At 33.9% G+C, this 23,222-nt stretch overlaps 1 protein-coding gene and 1 long non-coding RNA gene across 3 annotated transcripts; one reads left to right on the plus strand and one right to left on the minus strand.

The window, feature by feature from the left end:
- The first annotated feature begins 4,361 nt into the window (after window positions 1–4,361).
- On the plus strand, window positions 4,362–6,489 carry LOC120337954 (uncharacterized). The gene is made up of 2 exons (XR_005569038.2): window positions 4,362–4,684; window positions 5,378–6,489. It is a non-coding gene; the product is annotated as an uncharacterized LOC120337954 (long non-coding RNA).
- LOC120337953 (sodium- and chloride-dependent GABA transporter 3-like) lies at window positions 6,302–21,759 on the minus strand. 2 transcript variants are annotated; one of them, XM_039405864.2, is made up of 13 exons: window positions 21,481–21,759; window positions 20,561–20,692; window positions 16,647–16,831; window positions 16,041–16,129; window positions 12,596–12,728; window positions 11,734–11,868; window positions 11,283–11,386; window positions 11,018–11,111; window positions 9,484–9,627; window positions 8,601–8,738; window positions 8,215–8,421; window positions 7,546–7,719; window positions 6,306–7,079 (listed from the first exon to the last, which is right to left on the minus strand). In XM_039405864.2, the coding sequence occupies exons 1-13, from the start codon at window positions 21,632–21,634 to the stop codon at window positions 6,960–6,962; spliced, it is 1,809 nt and encodes a 602-aa protein (XP_039261798.2). In that variant the 5' UTR covers window positions 21,635–21,759; the 3' UTR covers window positions 6,306–6,959. The 2 variants fall into 2 exon arrangements, with proteins under 2 accessions (XP_039261799.2, XP_039261798.2); XM_039405865.2 differs by lacking the exon at window positions 8,601–8,738 and having other exon boundaries at window positions 6,302–7,079.
- Window positions 21,760–23,222: the final 1,463 nt, after the last annotated feature.

The following is a 23,222-nucleotide window of genomic DNA, read 5'->3' on the forward strand; positions in this document are numbered from 1 at the left end:
GTGGCAACTAAAGTTAAAGCAAAACAATATATTTCAATACACGAATTAGGCCTGTCCCTTAGGCCTGAAAGTCGAAAGAATAGAACTGGTGCTAGCTTTGCTCGGCGGATGTTATTGTACATGTTAGATGAATTAAACGGTAGTCAACGCCAGCTACGGCTAACCCGCCGAGTAGATCGAACACAAAAAATGCAAATCAAAAAATATAAAGTACTTAAGTACATACTTTTTTATTAGTTTGGTAAAAGAGTCGATGGCATATTTGAGATTACAAGATTTGGAGGGGTAAAAATACCCACCTGCTTACGGATCCCCCTTGTACAGAAATAGTGGCATGCAATGGAGGATTATAGATTGAACCACTTGCCATGCATAACGTAAACAACAATAATGCTAAAGAAACACGATAGTTTACTTGTCTAAACTACCTCAAGACTAACTAGAATTGACAAACTGCAAATTAATCCAGTCCCAATGAAGCACACGCAAAAAGTAAACAAAGTTGAATAGTTTAGATCTGATTTGACCTTTCTCTGAGTGAATCACGAATGCCGAGAACTACACCTGCTGACTAACTAAAAAGTTGCGATTTCTTGACAAAGATTAGCGACACAGGCGCAGAAGTGAATTTTCGAAGTTCCCTCGTACATCGTCCAATTCGATGGACGAATTGTCATCGGCATCAAGTGCTGGTTTTCGGATGATGGTATTCGATTTGACCTCCCAGGAGTTTTATTGTTGATGTTAAATAGCCTGCAGAAAATCCATGGCTACTCTTGTGGCGTTCTTTTGGAAGGAAATTGAGTTTATCTTGTACTCAATGAATTTGTTTGATGGATTAGATAGAAAAAGTTACACCCAGTCGAAGCAATGTTTGTATTCTCTACGATGATTTGCCGGTCAGAGTGAGGTACTGGACTCGACGACGATTTAATGGGTTGGAGGCTGGAGCACGTGTGTTCGCTTGACGACAAAGTTGAGGGTCAGAGAAGATAAACCTAAATCTATGCTCCACGGCGTTATCAAGTCGGAGTGACAGCTATTGTTTCTTCGATTAAAGTTACATATTTCTCGTTCTCAGTTTAAATACCGTGAAGCGATACAGGCACATGGCTCGCAAAACATGTCCTCGCAAAAGATCCAAATAGAGTACCCTGCAATAAGTGCACAAGTTTCATAAATACCATTTTGATAAGTATCCTGGTAACGCCACATTAAAAGTATATTTACCCACATTAAAATATATTTTTTTTATTCATACTTACAAAACTATAGTGAGGATTAGTTTGAAGAGTGAATTTGAAGCATGCCTAATGTTAGATTCCCAATATGCGTGCGAATATTGCTCGATGTTTTTGCAGCTATAGGCTAGAATGTGTCACGCAGTTCTTTCAAATAAGCCAGCACAAGTTTAAGGAGTAACTCTTCCATGTCGACTGATCAACGTATTATTCAATTTTTACTAATTGGTTTTTGCTACATAGACATTTTCCTACACTGTTGCAAAAAATCGCTTTTCTTTGTAACTAGTTTTCATCGATTCATATAGGATTTCAAATCGATTTCATATTCTTGGTACTACAAAAAAGTAAAAACCTCAAGAATACGATTCCACCAAGCTTCCGCCATAGGTAGAAATGAATCAATGGCTTTATTTACCACTATTCATACGTGGCCACGAACCAGATGTGATTGCTTATTTTTTTATATACGAATTTAAAAATTGTACATTTAAAGTTTTAAACCAACAATGTTTACTATGAGGTATTCTTTCTTTTATTGACAAATTTGCATTCAACCCATATCTGAACTGATAGACTTTATCTGTACATTTCCATCACAGCACCAAATCAACTATACATTATATATATTTGTGAATTTCTGATAACAACAAATTGGTAAGGTATTCATATTTTTATCAGAAGTAAATATAGAAACATTTCATTGGCTGTTAAACATATAGTACCGCCACTATCCACCCATATTAAAATATTTTTATTTATTTATAGATATAGACAAAACTATAGTGACGATTAATTTAAATGTTAATAGTGATTTGAAGCATGCCTAATGTTAGAATCCCATATCCGAATTGCGTGACTTATTAGCGTTTATTTTTAGCGCAAGGTTTTTTGAAAATGTCATATACCTCGTTAACTTCAATTCTGACAATACATTGTAAATTTTAAAATACCATTTTGTTCAGCATATTGAGATTGCAGTCATCTGCTCACAACTTTAAAAAATAAGATAATTGCATATTTGTTCGAAGTGTATTCTATTTATTTGTGTTGTTAAAGTAGGAATTGGCTTCGATCTTTCGGCAATTTTTGGTACATGTATATGATTGAGGTCGAAAGTTTTCAGAGTTCGCAATATCAACACATTGTGCTTTAGCATGTTTTTCAACGTTAACCCTTCTCTGTTGGCGTGGTTTATGATATAAAATACTACAACATTCAGCCCACGAAATCTCACTGATGAATTCCGTATTCGGAAAGTTGTACCTATGGTAAATTTACCAAATTACCTTTGTGAAATGTTCCGCCAAGACAAAATCCAGCCATAATTGTTATCAAGCTCGTCTACGCCATACAAAAGTGAAATTGCGATGATTCTCAAATTAAGCAAAACGGAACTTGTGTAATTGATAGTTTGCATTCAACTTTAATTTAATTAGATTGTCGTGAGTTTGCTACCAATGGCAAACACAACATATTTTTAAGAAAGTGGACCATGTCATTGTTGTTACTAACATATACTTCATGATATGAGTGGTCAACTGTTGTTTAGTGTTATTGACTATTGGCACACGTGTTCGAGGATCACGCACGGCTAAAACGTTATGTTTGTTACCCACTGAGTGGTGCTTTCACCATAGTGATTTATTGCAAATATACTTTACACTTGCGATTATTTACTTTACTATAAATTATAATGAGTATCCGTTTCGAAAATTGATTGTAGAAGAAAGTATACAACCGCAGTTTAACGAATTGCTAATGGTGTATAATTCACACTAGAAAAATCAATGCTCTGATATTGAACGACGTATACAAGCATATAAAATCGATTGGCTGCGTATGTACATCGCATGGATGGCTGTATATGTATGTTAAATTTACTTTATATGGCATTGGTTGTATATGTGTATTAGTTGGTTGTATATTCATATTTTGAATTGTATAGTTTGTGGAATAACAATAAAAGTGGAATCCAATTTCTAATACGTCTAACTGTAAAACTTTTATTCCGGCAGTATTTATTTGACGTGATAATAGCGGGAAATCTCCAGCGTTATTCAAAGGTCTAATTATGAATCGTATTTCAAATGCTCATACACAACAATGCTCTGTTTAGCCACGATTTAAGCATTATAGTTACATAGCTTACAATAGCTAATATTTTTGAGTGTTAAAAATGTTTGGAACATCAAGAGAAAGGGTTTCGAATCAAAATCATGCATCGGATATGGAAGAAAAACTATCATTCACGTTTTTTTTATTTAACCTTTGCAACATGCAATTTTTTCGACCATGATCCGAATATGACGGCTTAGTAAGAATTAAAAGTGTTGCAAAGCTATTGATCAGCTGATTGATTGTTTTGATCATGTCAAGCAGAGGCTCAGCATTGCATAATAATGTTCTTTATAAAGACGTAATAAAAATGCAAAAAGCTTACTATCGTTTCCTAGCATTTTTAGTAATAATTTAAGTTAAAGAAGAGAAGAAATCAACGAGCATATGCTATGGCGAGCGTTTACCAATTAGAGAAGAATTCGTTTCAAGAAGAAAAATTAGGTTTTAGGTCGAAAAAGGGAAGGAGAAATATATAATAAAAAAGAAAATAGAAGAAAAATAGACTGGCATTCAATTTCTTAGACCAGGGGTCGGCAACCTTTGTTGCTCGTGGGCCAAAATTAAGGGTTGCAAGTCATTGGCGTGTCGCACATATATTTAGAAAGTTGAAAACCGAATTGATGATACTTTTTATAATAAAAATCAAGCAGTGATACATCTCTCGAATATAATATAGATTTATTTGCTCATTGCGTTGCATCTCAAAAAATTCCATTTAAATCTTCGGCGCCATTGAACCCTTTGCATTTAGCATCAACTTTTCTGCATTTTGTTGTCGTTTGTCTAAATATAATCAAATTATAGATTTATTCAACGAGTAAATGTGAATTATATACTTGTTAGGGTATAATGTCTACACATGTTTCACAATAAATTATGTTGCTGTTTTGTTAATATAATTCAGTAAAACGTCGCGGGTCAGATTATATTACTCCGCGGGCCGTAGGTTGCCAAACCCTGTCTTAGACGATATCACAATGTTTTAGAATGCCGTACTTCTAATCTTGTAATTTGTGATAAATATACAGACCAGGTAGATAGTACTGAGCATATTTTGGATGCATGAGGTTATTCCTATCCGCCACACGATAAGAGCATATATGGATTCACTCGATTGTAAAATTGTTATAAAGGACGGTCGACCCATTAAAGAATGTCTGGGTGAAAGCATCGAAGACAGTTTTGAATTCAATTCTCTTCCATTCTTTGGGATACTATTGGTAGCCGTAATATTCAGTTTCTTCATATCCTGTAAGTTGTACTTTTCCTGTCAAAAATCAAAATACATTGGAATTGAAGAGTCTTTCGAGGATATAACAAAGGTAATTATGAAAGAAGCCTATTCACCATGATGCATAATTTGGCAAATATATGCGATATTTAGTTTTTATTAGATTTGAATCTATCCAATATAAATTTGATCGAAGTAGGTGTCGAATTTAGAATACCGACAAAAGCGGTGACCATGTCCATCTTCCATTGACGTATGCGAATAAAAAGATCATACTCCCTTCAAATAAAATACCTTTGCTAAGATTTACAAATTTAAAACTGGTTGGAACAGGACTTATACTCAAGCATAATTCATAGTATACTTTACTCAAAAGTAGTTCCACCCAAAAACATGGCTATATTTTTATTTTGCAGGCCAAATTTTCAATATTTAGTTCAAACCTAATTTGACTTTTGTGAAAACGTTTTAAAATCGATTCAGGATTCATTTTGTATCATTACATTGATTGACAAGCTATAACTTACAACGATATAACGTAGTTTTCAAATTCGATTTAAAACGTGCGATCTCGTATCGTGCAGCTCATCGATGTAACAGTCAAAAGGCGGATCGATATTCGATATAAATTAAATCTTTACTGGTAACATATACACACATATTATACATATATATTAAGTTTGGTTTCATTTCCGGTTATTGTATATACATATCCGGGAGCACTTTAAATTGTGTTTTCATATTTTTCATTCACACAACGACAACGCATTATGACTTTTTTTAGGCAGACGAGACCAGGGAAGTTACAAATATTCCGGATCAATGAATTGAATAACCCGAGAAGCTGTTAACTGTACATATATATATATATATATGGTGTGTGTCAATTTTATATATATTATTTTCGATAGTGTGATAAACTGATTGCAGACATTTCGAATATTTTTTGTTTATACATACAGTTAAAAAATTATATTTTTTAAATTCAATATTATTAGTGGATTACTTTGCTAAAGAGTGGGATTTAAATGTTTTCTAATAGTGGTAAATTTTATGCATTTGTTTACGGCTGCTTTCATTACTTCTATTTTCATTTACTTATTCTTTTCATTACTTCTATTGTTAATTATAAAACCCCCAACACGCTGCTTTCTCGATTAATGAATTTTGAAAGTTCTGTTAAGTTGAAAACGATGACGTTCGTGAAAACTTCACATCTTTGTGCAATTTCTTTAGGATGTTGTTGTTTCTATTTCATTTACTTATTCTTTTTAGCAACTCGATTGTTAATTAGAAAACATTCAACATGCTGCTTTCTTGATTCAAGAATTTCAAAAGTTCTGTTAAGTTGAAAAAGAAGACGTTCATGATAACCTCACACCTTTGTGTGGAGTTGCGTGTAGAATGGCAGGTTTACGGCTTACACTTAAATATGTCATAACATCAGAGAGATGGCAAGATGACTTGCACACTTGGGATCTGCACTACGCTGTATATGAGTTCTTGTTTGTGGTTTTATGAGAATATATTTCAAGCAATCAGAATATCTATTTGCGATCAATGTAGTGTTGATATCAACACGATAACGTGTTTCCGTGTCCAGCACTTTCTGCTTTCCGGGATAATAAAATAACATAAATAATGTTTATTGGGGTTCAATACTTCCGGAAGAAATCTTAGTTTAGCGGAGTCAAATAAATAAGCACACGATTATGTGGGGTTAATTGTCAACTAGTATATTGTAATATAATAATCGAATTGGACTGTTCCGAATACAGATATAGATAATGAAATATAAACTTACATTTTAACACAAATAAATATATAGAATATTTTAGTTATAATTGAAACGTATATAAATGCTGAAATTATATGATAGGTAACGTGAAATGCTCGGCGGGGGAAAACAGAGAAAGCCATTAGGTGTAAATGAGCCATGATAGGGAGCATGTAATTACAAAGCAATGTGAGTCTAAGAAATGTTAATTCAAAATAACTTGGTCTCGGTAATCAATCCTGGAACTCTTAAAGTAGTATTTCATTTATTTCATATTTGCAGGTGTCTCAATAATGCCGTGCCCCTCTTGTCTCACAATTGTTCCAATTGTATAAATCTAAATTTATATGAGTATCATAACCTACTTCTCAGTCCAGAACTTGGCATGAACGCCATTGCATATGCTTACTTTTTAACCATTTGTCCCAGAATTCATATCTACCATAACGTAGAACTATGGGTCGTTCAAGTGCGTGGCAAGTGGGCGCTACGTGACATACTTGATACACAATATCAATCCACGCTTAAAATCCAAAAGAAAAATAATATTGAATTCTGTTAAGTGGATGAATAAGCCAATAAACACTAATCAAGCTTGATCGTCGTTCTGACAAGATAAACTGAGGGATCCTTTCAGTTCAAGTTCTTCGTTGATAGAAATCTCTCTTCTGCTATAAAACTGTTTCGGTACAATAGCCGAACGAAGTTTCTATTAGTACAAATAAAAGGTTGGTTAAGCAGTAGGTTATAAACAAAGAAATTTCCAAATACTTCAAGATACTGGGTATCTAAAAGCATAGATTAAGGTGAAAATCTATTAAACGTACTGACAACGAAGGAAGTGGGTATGCAAAAAAGTTTCAGGCTTCAGGCATTCAAGAATTTGACTTGCGAAGAAAATATCGTGTCAACCCTTAAAATTTCAAAAATAAACTCTTAAGTCTGATATCACAAAACTTTTGACTCTAGACTTTCAATAAGTTTTCCTCTGATCGGCTTAAATTCAAATCCGGGACATTCGACAATACGACTCCATCTCCTGTTGCAATGCAAATCAAAAACCCCAGATTCACACTTCATTATAACATTTAGTGAAATGAATTAGGTTTGCACTTCCTCACCGAATGAAAATTATAACGACCCCCGGGTGTCCAAATAACAAACGACAAGCTTACCTCCAGAAATGTATTTCCTTTTGCTTTCCACAGCACGAAAATTGCCAAGATTGGAACGCACAATATGGAATTGAGTGCAGTCATCCATCCCAATGCGTTCGCCCAAACGGGATACACGTAGTTCTGGTCGTATTTAAGAGGTTCGTATAATGCTAATGAATTGATCATCAATACCTGAAGAGAAATTACTTAGCCTAATTTAACTGAACATTGATTAACATCGAGCCACCTGGGCCATTGTGAGAAACATATCGGATAAAGCATATGAAGTCCATGGAAAGTTCAACCATGTTTTTTCGTACTTTTACTTTGAAACTTTACCATTCAAGATTTCTGTTGCTTATTTTAATGGAGTTTTCGCATTTTTACTATCTGACAAGTAATTTTAAATTCCCAATGTACTCAATAATTTAATTAACAAGCTGTCACTAAAAAAATTTAAATTATTCACTCGATTTCTTATTTTAACAAACTCAAATCTAAATATATATGGATTCAATATTGGTAGAATTGGCCAGGATACTCGGTGTATATATTAATATTTATATATAAAAGAGGAAAACACAAGAACTCAAATAAATAAGAAAGTTAATAAGAGCTATAAGAAGACATTCATCGTGCGATATGCAATTGCATTTTTTCTTCCTTATCAGTTGGATGTAATCTTACCAAGCTTGCACATGGTCCGATGTACTTCCATGTAATTTTCATCCACAATCGGGGTACATTGAATCCGATCATACGTTTTATATTATCAAGCATTTTGTCTCCTCCATATAGCCAACCAATAGAGATCATCTCAATGAACGCCATGAAATACAAGCACCATCCACTGGCCGAGTATGAATTGAAAATGTTCAATACGTATTTTCCACCCTGAATGCATAAAAATATTATTTCACAAATGAATATGACTATAGAATACAACGAAATAATAATTGTCAATTTAATTGAACAATATTTGTTCAAAGTTTGTTCTATAATCACAAAATATCAGAAATATTTTAAATAGCTTAAAATTTTCTATAACATTTGATATGAAATTGGATCATCACCCGTGTAGTCATGGGAAGTCCGACAAGGTACATTATTACGGCTACGATTGCGATCATCATCTCATTTGAATATTTCTTTCGGAACAATTGTGGAAAAATGTCTTTCACACATGACATGAATGTTTCTTGAAAGACGAACTATAAAGTAATAAAAACACTTTAAAGTAAAACATGAGACAAGTAAATGTGTTCCCATTAATCAGAATAATAAAAAAAAATTTGGGTGAAAAATCGTGAGTAACACAAATCAAACTAATAGCCCTATAGCGTATTCTTTTATTTAGGAAATTGAAATTAAATTTATCCATAACTGACGGGGAGAAAATAGATTTTCCCACAGTAATTTCACAGAACAATCTATAGGTCTAATTCGTTTCCCATTATTGACAGGTATTCAATCCTAGCGATGAGCGTTTGAATCTGACGCATTTAATCAACAAACATCATTAAATGAATCAAAATAGTTCAGTGTTTGATAGAATTATCCTTTGTAGAATTTCCTCATACTTATTTATCACCAGAGAGATCTTCAGAGATCGTCCGTAACTTTATTCAGTAATAACTCTCTATTACTTATAAGAGTGTGAGGGTACTTTAGCATTATAGCATTATAAATTCAATCAATGCTAGATGAAAAATGCAACATGTTGTATCAAAACCTTGTAATTATCCTTTGTAGAATTTCTTTATACTTATTTATCACCAGAGAGATCTTCAGAGATCGTCCGTAACTTTATTCAGTAATAACTCTCTATTACTTATAAGAGTGTGAGGGTACTTTAGCATTATAAATTCAATCAATGCTAGATGAAAAATGCAACATGTTGTAGCAAAACAATACTACTATACATCGTAAAGCAGTAAATTACAAATAGACACTAACCAAACTATCGTATCCCAAAAATATCAATGTGAGAAAAAATAATACAATCCAAAACTGAGGCAATGGAAGCAAGGAGAGCGCTGTGGGATATGCAACAAATACTAGTCCTGGTCCAGATTCGGCAACTTCAGCAACGGTCGTGTTCTGCTCAAAATATCAAAACAATAGTCCAGCATTAAAGTGTTTATTTCATATTATTCATAAATATGGATTCAAGTTCTTTTTGATGTAATGTTAAGATGAAGATGCTTGTGCATTAACGTTGAATGACCTAATAGTGAAAATTTGATTTGTAAAAATGATTTCAAAGTATAATCTAGGTAAATATGCAACAAACCTCATTCAATGGAGTGACAAATAATTTTTTAGTCAATCTAACTTTGTCTTCAAATTTGAAATGTTAGAAATCGATTCTCTCTTGAATCTAACTCGCTAACTTCACGTTTCCTAACAAACCTATATTGCTCTACAGCAGCGTTTCCCAAACTGTGTTCCGCGGAACACTAGTGTTCCGCGATGTCTTCCGAGTGTTCCGTGGAAAATAAATCAACAATACGTCTAAATGGGTCGCCATGGCGATCTAGGATCGTGAAGTTGTCGCCCAACTGACCGTTCAATATCGTGTCACCGTTGGCCTAAAGCGAACTAACTAAGGTAGGGTAGGGGCATATTCGTTAACCGTCGGCCTAGCTTTTTGACTGTTAAGTTCATTATCAAGTTTGCAGCAATAGGCAAACAGGTAGGTCTTAAGAATAAAGGCAAATGGTCAACTCTTCTTCCGTCATCTCTTTCTGATTTTACTTTGAAATGCTGAAAAAATTACTCATGTTCGCTAAAATCGATTCAGCAGATAAATAAACTGCAGCTCGCGAAGTTGCAGAAAGTACTTCTATCTTCATTAGACGTAACATTATAGAGGCAAACCTACGTAATGGAAAGTAAACGATATAGAAAGGTAAAATGAATTTGTTGATTCATATATACAGCATTCAAATTGAGAAACAATAAAACATTTTTAATAAATGAAATATATATGTAAAATATTCAAATATATTTTAGGTATGTTCAACATAATTCTGTTAGTTTTTGCGGCGCATTTGGCAACTCGCCACGACGAACCCATTGGGAACCGCTACATTACACCGTTTTTCTTTTTTTCAATTTCACCCTTTTTTTCAATTTTACCCTTTCATTTTTCAGTGTTCCGCGAGGCGAGATAAAAAGTGTAAGTGTTCCGTGGCCGAAATAGTTCGGGAAACGAGACATAATAATACATGATAAGAACAACCTAACGATCACATTTACTAATTTATTTCACCATTATCATGACACGATTTACTTAAATCTAATACATAACCTCCCAAATGCAACTTTAACACTGCGCGTCACCTGGCATTCTAAGAACCCAACTTCTTTGCAAAAGGTCCAAAATCATGGAGCGTTTATATAGAAATAGCAATTAGCCAACTCGTGTTATAATTCCATCTGAAAACGCAGAAAAAGTTCATTACTAATATCAAAAAGTTGTACTGACCTTCGTGTGAGCCAAAAATCCCAGTACTGAGAAAATGGCAAATCCTGATATAAAACTTGCTCCCGCATTTGCTGCTGTCAATATTATGGAGTCTCTGTAAAAATGAGTTCATGAGTTAACTTTATGAGATAATAAATGAATGTAACAAAATTATTTTTAATATACTCAACAATGTAATTTAAATTTTAGATCTTATAACAACATTACACCATAATTCTATTAGAGTTCAGTCCATAAACGTCATTGTATTACGTTATACTTTAACCTGAAAAAGTTATGATTATATTTATTGTAAGCGCTGAGAGCTGTAAGTCCTCCAGTACACGTTCCGAGAGAATATAGAACTTGGGAAGCTGCATCCGACCAGAGCTGAAACAAGTTTTGATAAATGTGAATGAATGAATAAAGAATTTTGATATTCAAGTCTTCAGTAGAAAAAAAAACAATCAGTTTTAAAAAGACAACTAACCACCTCGACGCATGAAGTTGTAATATTTTTATATGTGATGCAACACTACAACTGGACATATCGAAAATTCATGCCGACAGTATTCCCAAGGAGCCTATCTTGTATACTTTTCAATGTATTTAAATAGAGATCAGGGGTGATTCGACTGACCGAAGCTACACTATTGTAGTTCACTGATGTCGAGTTACAAAAAAAATAATAATTTTGATTATTTGCATTCTCAAAAGTTCTCAAATGAGCATTCTACCTCCATCTTTGTCAAGCTGGTGATATCTGGCTTGAGATAAACTTTTATTCCGTCCAGCGCTCCTTCCAAAGTTACACCACGAATACATACTATGATAATCATAACCAGGGGTAGGGTGGCTGTGACATAAACAATCTAAGAAATAAAATTAATTTTATTTAAAAAATGATGATAAATATTTTATATTAGAGGGAAAATGAACCAAGATAAATAGAAACAGGGTTTGTATAAATATAGTCATTGTTCTTAAGTAATATAATTAAGTAAAATATTGTTTTTGTGAAAACAATAACGACATAAAAATTGAAGAAAAACAAAGAAGTTGCTTTTATCGAAGTATATGCTTATATGAGAAAGAATCACATTTTGTCCAGATTTCAGGTTTCAATTAGAAAATAAGAAATTCAAAATAGCAAGATTGAGAATGGAAAGTTTCAGCATATTAATTAAATAAACAAAAACCCTCCGGCTAATGGCGCTTCTCTACTTCATCTTTGTTGCAAATTCTTCTTGATTGTCATATACTGAAAAGCACTCGCCTATGTTTTAGAAGGGGGTGAGTAGGTGGTGAAACACCTATTTTGAACCCACCCAATCTCAATGTACTAAATCTATTTGCATAATGTTTTAAATTAAACGACCAGGATAAAACGGATTTTTCATATTTTTCAATCATGAGTCACCAATATTAAATGAAGCTAACATGTTCATAACATTATAAATTTAATTTGAATATATGATTGCATGAACTGAGTTACGGATATTCCTACAACGATTTATAAAACATTTTATGTCCTGATTACAAGCTCGAAACCGGAACCGATTTATATTACTCAACTCAGAATAGATTATAAAAATCTACCTTGCTTGTCCATTCTATCCCTTTCCAAATGGCAAAATATGTCCCAATCCAAATGGCAGTGAAGCACATAAGTAATTCAGGTTTAATTCCTCCGAGTTCATTGATGTCAGACGTTGTTTCAAGAATATGGTTTCTAGGTAAATTCAGAACAAAATTTAAGTTGAACTTGTGAAATTTTTCAAGTGTGACGACCCTTGTTTTATCTGTTAAATGATGTCATGTGATGTTGTTGCTATATTTAGTATTTATAACACTGATGGCGCTGTGACACTGTCGATCTGTCCTTTGGTATCCTGTTGGCGTGTGCTGTGGTTCGTACCGGTACAGTGTGGTTGGTTTTCGGTTGGATTCTGGTCATGAGTGTCTGTGGTAGTGCCTCTAGTCTCCGGTGGGTTATCAGGGATGTTTGTTTTTGGTTTTGGGACTGCGGGATGGGGATTTGTTGGATGTTTTATGCTAGACAGTAGACTGATATTATTGTTTCAGTACAGTGCCATTGCAGGTATTTTGGCGTTGTATTTTTGATTGTTGTCAGTGACTTAGCTTATAGCAACTAACCCCCAAATGTACCCCATTTCATGTCAAAAATATGAAAACAAAGTTAATTTTTCTCAAAATTCGAACAAAGACTTTCGTAGGAATCAAATTACACCAGTTTTAAGAACATAACAGGTTCCATCCAGTCATTATCAAATTAAAATTTATATTCTCAAGACCTTTGGCACTGATTGAAATAATTATATCTAAGTTCCCATCCGTACGATGTACCTAATTACCCTTATTGAGATAATAGAAGTTTCTGTTTATAACGTGAATCACGAGCTCACGTTTACAGCATTTAATTGGATTTATGATCAACGTATAAATACGACTCCGATATCTTTCGATAGGAGATAGAGGACGATGTAAAGGAAGACGATGTAAACCATTCTAAGCTAGTCTGGATAAATGTTATAAGATTTATATTCTGTGTGTTGTGGAAATTTACGAATAAAAACATATAGAGATTTTTAACGTATCCTCATTCACGTGGGCGTTGAAGCTGAAGGGTGAACGAGTGACTTATAAGTCAGAGACAATCTACGAAATAGCAATATACGGTAACATCACATTCATCTAACAACCATTTATGCTATAAATGGTGACAAAGCCGACTTGAATTAATCTTCTGAAACGGATCAGATCAACGGACAACAACCAGGACAAGCAACAATTGGACGGAATCAACCAAAAAAGCTGACCAAGCAGAAGCTTTCAACAATTGCCGAGAACCCGTCTCTACAATACGTGCGAAAATCAAATTCGACCAACTTACTGCCTGGAACAACAAATGAAGTATCAAATTGCTGACAAGCCGAAATATTCAAAAACATCATGAAAAGACAATAAACTCAATTGAAAACAGTTGCACTATGGTAACGGACTCTGGAAACGTTAAAATCATGAATATGGACTGTATTGAACATCGATCGAAATGAACTCTTTTAGAACATGATATATGTTCGAGGTGAAAAATCTAATCAAAAACGAACTGTTGAAAACAATGAACTATATGGACTGTTTTACTGTAAATTACGCGCTCTATTCCGAACAATAGAGAAATTGTCGCGCTTACCTAATGGATATACAGATCAGGAGCATGTAATTCTACAATTTGTTTCGTGATTTGCAGGTTTTTCTCCTCATTGAGACAGACATTTTTCATTCTTCCACTATTACTAAGGTAAAGTACTTCTTTGTCTTCTTAAATATACATGGCGTTTCATTTGGCTTTCAATTTTTATAAGTTAATTAATGGTAAAACTTTGAATATTCTAATTTCAAATACCTTTGAAGAGATTTATATTATTGAATATTTGTGGTTAGCATTCCTTTTCGATTAAATAGATTTCGTTTGAATTAAAATGCTTTCTAAAAGTAGATTCGAGCGAGTCATACTTTTAATTATTTACACAGCCGTCATATAGAACGGTGAAATAATAAGCTCGTTAAACAAAAATTGTATCAAAAGCGTTATTTTTTCAAAAAAGCCTTGAGATGGTATAAACTTAAAAATGCGTTTTTTCTTCCCGACATGGGACAAGCATATATTGACCAACTAGGTCGCAACGCGTTTTTTCTTCCCAACATGGGACAAGCATATATTGACCAACTAGGTCGACTAAATCGTAACAATGCGATAAAGCGAGTATAAGTATTTTAACTTAGTGAAATACATCAAATTGAAAATATGTTTTAACCGTCCAAACCAAAATTTTTAAAATAAAAATACGCCATCCTTCTGTAATTCTACTTTACAATCTTTACTCTTTCTATAAACTCTTCTTTATTTCAATGTCGTGTCTCATTGTAGATCATATACATGTGAATATTTTTTTTACCTATATATATCATTAATTTTAGCATTGTGTATTGTATTTTTCTATATATTTTCAATTTATTAGAGTTGCCAAATCTTTAAACTTCCAGTTAGTAAGATGGGGAGATAATATAGCAACTAACCCCCAAATGTACCCCATTTCATGTCAAAAATATGAAAACAAAGTTAATTTTTCTCAAAATTCGAACAAAGACTTTCGTAGGAATCAAATTACACCAGTTTTAAGAACATAACAGGTTCCATCCAGTCATTATCAAATTAAAATTTATATTCTCAAGACCTTTGGCACTGATTGAAATAATTATATCTAAGTTCCCATCCGTACGATGTACCTAATTACCCTTATTGAGATAATAGAAGTTTCTGTTTATAACGTGAATCACGAGCTCACGTTTACAGCATTTAATTGGATTTATGATCAACGTATAAATACGACTCCGATATCTTTCGATAGGAGATAGAGGACGATGTAAAGGAAGACGATGTAAACCATTCTAAGCTAGTCTGGATAAATGTTATAAGATTTATATTCTGTGTGTTGTGGAAATTTACGAATAAAAACATATAGAGATTTTTAACGTATCCTCATTCACGTGGGCGTTGAAGCTGAAGGGTGAACGAGTGACTTATAAGTCAGAGACAATCTACGAAATAGCAATATACGGTAACATCACATTCATCTAACAACCATATATGCTATAAGCTATCATCAGTACTGTTCAAAGTGTTTTTATTGTGTATATATATTCTGTTTTCTTGCATTGTGCTGCCTGGTCGCTTTGTTGTATGCTTGTCGTTTTGTCCGGAGTATTTGGTTGTGTTGAGATTGTTAATTAATAAATAAAATAGTATAAATTGAAGTGAATATTAAGGAAACTTGACGTCAGACCATATTGGAAGATATTCTGAACTTGGATAATTATTTCATAGACTGCCGGTACGCTACACATGTAATAAAATTCACTTGCTATAGGAATATTGTTAGTAAATCAACCATTTGAAAATCTAAATAATATCAGAGTAACTGCTAATATCCATTCAAATAGTAATTTGAAATCGACTTACTTCCAAAATTCTTCAACTGACGAAACGTATGTGAAGTTATGGTACAAAATTCCAGAGCTTATGTTGGATGAAAGATGATCAGTCGAATTCTTTTTAAATGTAAGATTAAAGATTGATGCAAAATAGTTTCATCTCTGTTCTCACAATGTAAAATCAGGAATCTTGTTGAACTCTTACGGAATGACGTGGACTTGAGTTTAAAATCAGTAAGAATAAATTTGCTCAAAAATGAGGTAACATCATCCTTGTTGCGGACCAGATGACACCGTTTATAGGTTTGTACGTAGGTTTGCTTTACGAATGACCAAAATCAATTACCAACGAAAAGGTGTATGAAAGAGTCGCATGCTATCGCCAACTCGCTAAGACCTATGCTTAGATTTACTGATGCTACGTAGGTCCCATGTAATTAATTAGGTTTCCGTACCTTGTACTAATAACTTTCAGCCTCGTGGATTTCTGCCGGATACAAGTTACAATTAGTAGTGACTCAGATAACTATGATACCAAACTGACTCACTTGAGTTGGCATGTTGTGATTGTTTACAACGGTTACGTGAAAAACAATTATAAAAGTAAAAAGTAGTTCAGTTAGATTTGACTCACCTTGGAAAAGTCGGCTGCAATTTGTGACAATGGCAGACATTCGACAGAGTTCCATTGATTAATACATGTTGTCCACGGCATAGAAGCAGAAAAACTAGCGACAAGCCATCTTAGTGACCATGCCAAAAGCATTGGATAATATACATTGCAGTAGAACATAAGAAACACCACAGCATATCCAATTCCTAGAAATAATCGTTGAAATAAATTCAGATTTCATAACTGGAAATGTGAGCTCTACGTAATGAAATCCATTCTAAACTTCATCGCCTCAACAAACCGAGATCATTAATTCAACAAAAATGACTCCCGGATATTTGTAGAATGCCCAAAAATCAGATTAAGCTCCCACATACCATGTCCGCGTTTAAAATCGCTCCAGAAAACGGATTTCCATCGAACACGAAGTAGCTCAACAAATTGTTTTCTAAAATTCTTATTGTGTTTGCTGTTGAGGAAAAACTAAAGGACCAAATAATTCCAAATTTTCAGTAGTTAAAATTGAGACCCCCTGCGTTTACCGCCTAAATAAAGAGGTCATCGTTTGCAAATTTTTAAGAGTCAACCATGCAGAAATCGACCGATAATTAGTATGGCTCGTTGATAAACGCATTTATAGCGTTCTGTGTTTTTATTTTGAACAGTATGCTAATTTTATTGGGCGTTGCATTTGGCAAACGCCGCAGTAGGTTTATATACACACCAATATTTAAAAATATTATCGTTGCATTATCAAAATTGACAGTAAACATAGCAAACCGAGGTTAAAACATACTTGATCTCCGTGTTGATCTATTGTTGTAACATATTTTCAAGCGGAGTAACGCATACTAGGCTATTTTTTTTCTCAAATCATATAAACTTTATGAGAATTTTGTTACATTCTTTTTACAGTCTTTTTGTTACATTGTTGGTATATAGACGATGGTGACCGTACATTTGAACCCACGTAAATTTGAACCCATGTGTATATCCGCGGATTCAATCTATATGCGGGTACTAAAACCCATGGGTTAGGGTTAGTATGGGTTCAAATATCCGTAAAACAAACAAATTCCATAGGTGCAATAGTTTGCAGGTGCAATTGTCATGGGTTCAAATGTAATGGAACCATAGACGATATTTAAATCAGAAGATGGATATTTTGTACAAAGGCTCCGCCACTAAGGCAAAACTCCACGTTTTATAGGGTTTGGTCGGGAATGATTTGAAAATAAGAATTTTCAGCGCAATCTGCATTCCTAGCTCTCATCCTAACTAATAATTACAATTTTTTTTTATTTCAAGCGGTGGCAGTTTTTATCTTTTGTTGAGGGCTTTGTACAAAAGATCCCAGAATATTATATATATATGCTGTAGTAATCATATTCCATTGCCTATTCAATGTATAGATGGTGATTACTGCAGAATTCGCAGTGATGGTCTGTATGATGGTCTTATATAAATCCGCTAAGAATGAAACAAGAAAAACTCTGGATCAAATTTGTACAACTAAACTGTTCTGATTTCCCCCATGGAACTCAAATAAAGGCCTCTAATTTGAAGCGATCATTTCTGCCTAAAAATCATGTTGAATTCCACGCAAGTCCCAGTTCTATAGCCCGAAACAACAACACCAGACGCAGTTTATCAAATCAAGTTTTTATTTATTTTTATTATTTACTAGTCTATGCCCTATGGCAAGGCTGCCCAACCCGCGGGCCGCATGCTGCCCGCCAGACTATTTTTGCGGCCCGCCCTATGAAGTTTGTAAGCAGACTTTTATGTTTTTACTATGTTATATATAAAATATATAGGCTAAATTATGTTTCGTGATTTTGGTGCAAATATTCCATCTATCTACATTCAAATGCCGGTTCTTGTTATTACGTATGTGTCAAGTCTTGCATCCTGGTGGACATCAACGTTGATTTTCTTTTTATTTCTTACAAAACTGAGCGTTCTGTTCGACGAACTCGAAAGATATTGTACGATCATTGAGGACGAATGCTGAGTGCAATTATAGGAATGATGTTGTAGCCTAAATTTGCAAATTAGTATCATTTTGATTGTTTTCTTACGTATCTGCTTTGATGGTATTTATCGACAACGTAAAATTAAAAGTCAACAATATCTTCGGTACTGGTCCAGGGACTCGTTGTCCTTTTATGTTTGTTTGTTTTCATTTAATTTTAGGGTTAAAAAAGATTTCGCAAATGTCGTCAATACGTATCCGTCAATAATTCTGATGAAATTGACTGAATGGCATTGCTGCATATTGGTCACAAATCAGTATATATGGACTATTCGTGCAGAAATCTTTGTAATGTTACTTCGTTAAATACTTGTATAGGTGTTTCAAATTTTACGAAACGGCCCACCTAAACTTGATATTCCCACGACATTGTCGCACATGATGCTTATTTAAACATTCAGTCAGTATCATAGCTATACTGAAAAATGAATGAATAAAAACACTATAACGCAAATATAACAATCAATTTCGACGTGATGTGTATGTTCTCGTGTGGTCGTCAAAAACGCAAGTGTCATGTCCACGCCCCGCGTTACCAGATATTCGAACAGTAAACTGCTATTCTAATATTCGACTTGATATTCGAATAATTTGCCAGCCCTACTCAGTAACCAGAGAGCAATTAATAAATTGATTGATTTTATGTGAACTTGCTTTTTACATATTATGTAAATTACCTACACCGAAATCAGGACTTGCTGGTATCAATGATTGGTACAAATGCTTGCGGTCCGCAACGAATTTTGTCACGTGAAAGTGGCCCGCGAGAAGAAAAAGGTTGGGCAGGCCTGCCTTATGGCATACCATGCGATTGCAAGTTTTATGTCATTATATAATTCATTCATATCAATAAACATTTTCTCACAAATCTCCATTGTTTTAAGTCTCTTGTTATATATATTGCGTTGACTTTGAAAGGGCAGTTTTGTCATTCCCGATTGATAAAAATTACTTCAAAACAACGCGACTGGATTTTGATTTGCAACTAAGGTTTGGATGTTTTGAATATTCAGATAACGGATTCAGTGTAAGTCGCCTTGGCCACCAGCACTGCATTTTTAGTGAATATTAATGCTCATATTGAACATTGTTCTCTCGTTTATATTATCTAAATGAAGAAAAAAAAAGGAACATTGCCGACAAAAACCGCAAGCAATGCAAGTTTATGGTTTGGTGATCATAATCTCATTAGGTGGGATGTTAAAAGAGTTTGTTTGCTTTAATTTTTATTTAACCGCCTGTGAACTTACGGTTTAAAGAGCACGGGGTAAAACACAGGTATTTTCCACTCAGTTCGTTCAGCATCGTTTGATGATGTTGTTTTTGGCATTGTATTATATGCAGAAGAATCAAGCTAAATCAGCTATGATGGCGAGGTACGTGAACCCGAAGATATATATATATATATATTAACTGTGATTATTCATAACATTATTTAAATAATTTTTCAAAATTTAGAGTGTGTACTTTAGATTTTAGATGGAATGCGTAATCCATTAGCATTTCATGAATTCACTCTTCTGTCTGAACACTGCTCTTAACCACGGTGTTTGATATTACCAGTTCAACCAAATTTTCGGTCTAATATGTGTCACTTGCAATTTGAAGAATGGTCTCCTGCGGCTTTCTTATCTTGGCATGCGATAGAAGGAATTTAATCTGTAAATTTCCATTGCATAAGCGGATATGGCTTTGTTTACGTTCAAACATTCTGTTGCGCTCAAAGAAGTTTTCGTGCAGCGCGTATATTTATTGATCACATTGAAATTCGAGTAAAAAAGGTGACCGTACATTTGAACCCACGTACATACGTGTATATAGTGAAACTTTGTCTTAATAAGCAAAGTTCTAAAAGCGATTTTCAGTTTATGTTTTAATATTGACATATTTACATACATACCTTTTGTCAGTGGAATAATATGCCAAGATTTAAATGAGCTCTGACCAGTGAATTGTCCTAAAGCAGCCTCCAGAATTATCAGAGGAAAAATAATCACAATAATAAACACCCAGTATGCGATCAAAAATGCACCTAAATAAAATAATGAAAAAACGGTTAGACATTAAATATTGAACGCATATCTGTAATAAAAGTTATATTAAGTATAAATTTACGCGATTTCTCTTGCCCTTTGCTGAACGTAATACTAAAAGTTGTCATTACATTAACCTATGCGCAAAAGGAAGCGGATTTCCTTATCAGATCACATTGATATATATATGTCCTGAGTCAAAAGATTATAAAATTAACTCTTTAACCCAATGTTTGCAAACCGGAGAAGAACTTCTCCCCAGTGAGGAAGTTTGTCGTTCTTGAGAAGGAATTTGACCTTGTATTTACTTTAGTATTACTTATATTCTTGCGCATGACACTAGATAAGTATTCATTAAGGATTGAAAAAACAGAGTAGTTTTTATGCATAGGGAGAAATAAAGGATTCCAAAATAGGCAAAGGAAAGTAATTAACGAAAAAGGGTTGGAACCAATGCAATAACCCGATAGGAATCATTATATGTTCGTTAGAATAATAACTGTAGTCAATATTGGTCAAAAAATATTTGTTTTCACGTCAGAATCATATCCACTCTACTTCAAATAGCAATCCGGAAGTTAACAGGGCAGAAACTAAGACCTAAATCATATTTATCTGTGTTGGCAATGTTCATATCGAACGATCGCGGAAAGGTGTCATCCACATACACTGAGATGGAGGCTAGACCAACCAGTGCCTCAACTTCCCAAATTCACTAAATACAAGATAGCAACATTGCCCGGCCAATATAATTATAAGAAAGTCAACTCTGCAGTGCAATTCTCACCTCCGCCATTTTTGTAGCACAGATACGGGAACCTCCATACATTTCCAAGGCCAATCATGAGTCCCAGTAAGCTGAATAAGTAGTCGAAATGTTTTTTCCAGATGATAACTCTTTTTTCGGCGCTTCCATCTTTGTCATTTAACTGTTTGCCCATTTCGTAAGTAGTTCGTTAGCTGTGGTAGACAACCGCAGTCACAAATATTTAGAATGATTATTTCTACGATAAAATGAAAGCAACATAATGAACATAACAATATATTGTCTTCTGTCTCTTTATGGTTTTTGTACAACCTCGCGAACAAACTGAAAAATGAACTTGGTTGTTGATTTTGATACGAGAAATTCTTTTGCTAATATCTCAGGCGTAAAAGTATTTTGTAGGTAAACCTTTCATTAATATATTGTCTGTATGAAAATCATAACGCACATAACGCAGCCAAGCATTTATTAACGTCTTTAGGTATGAAATATAATCTGAGCAATGGCGCACTTATAAATTTTGTTGGTCTACAGGTTCGTGAATTCAAAATATGTTTCTTGCATATTTTGAAAAGTGTTGTATTCACTGCTCGTATAAAATAATGTAATCTATTTTTCTTTAGCCAGTACATTTATAGTTTCAAGAATGCTTTTTCACAATTTAATGAGACTTGTTGGCTTCAAAATACAGTCTAAAATAGTTCGAGTACAATTTGCTTGTTAAGTCGAGTACTTTTTTACTAAAGCCTATTTTTTTAATATAATTTCTTCTTACAAAGAATTTATTGTAAATGACCTATTTGTATTTACTCGTGAATAGCTTATCCATATATATTTTGAGGATTACTAGTGCATCTCCAGTCTTCACAGACAACATTCATGGAAAAGGACGTAAAAACATGTTCGATAAATATAATAGCCACCAAACTAACAACAAAAGCTAGGGATTAGTAGTTATTTAATCGGAAATCACATTTTTTCAACTAGTGCTCACCGGGAAGGTGTACTTAAACAACAATATGTTGTCATATATACTCCTTCAAAGTATATAGGACTGTTTATGTGTATCACTCACTCAAAAGTTAACAGAGATGAAAACATCGCAAACTCGTAAGTGACGCGATTCTGTTGCAAACTAAGTCACAAAATTTGCCGATTAATAATTCTCTCAGACTAAACTGCTGGTTACTTAGCTGCAACATACTTTATTCATATCGTATCTCGTTGAGCAATATCTCAGATTGACATCTCCTGCAATCCTCGCCACAAGTAAGCGGAAACAGGTCGGAAAAAGCAATCGATCTCACTATAGCTTCAGTTAAAAACTTGAGAAAACTCATGTACAGAATGCGCAAGTCGAGCGTTGAACGACGTAGAACGCTTTGAAAGCTCGAAGCCTAACTTGCTTGACATATGTTATATAAATTAAAAATATAAAATCGAAACGCCATGATGGCGATTTATACTCCACTCAGTCATTTTTTGATTTTTAATAAATGAATGGGAAAATTACATCGGATTTTACATACCTCCAATGAAATATAGAGTAATAATTGTACATGGTACAATTAACGGTGCTCCTAAAGTATGTGCACCAAGATGTCGCATATCCTGAACCCTAACCTGGTACACGTACTATGTTCAGGCTGTGCGCCATCTCGGTGCATATACTTCTGGAGGTCCCAGTTACCAGTATTTCAAGGTATTGTATGACGAAAGAGACATTATTGGAGACTGTAAATACTAGAACTGTATCGGCGACT

This window comes from Styela clava, chromosome 10 (assembly GCF_964204865.1).
Source record: "Styela clava chromosome 10, kaStyClav1.hap1.2, whole genome shotgun sequence".
Classification (NCBI taxonomy): domain Eukaryota; kingdom Metazoa; phylum Chordata; class Ascidiacea; order Stolidobranchia; family Styelidae; genus Styela; species Styela clava.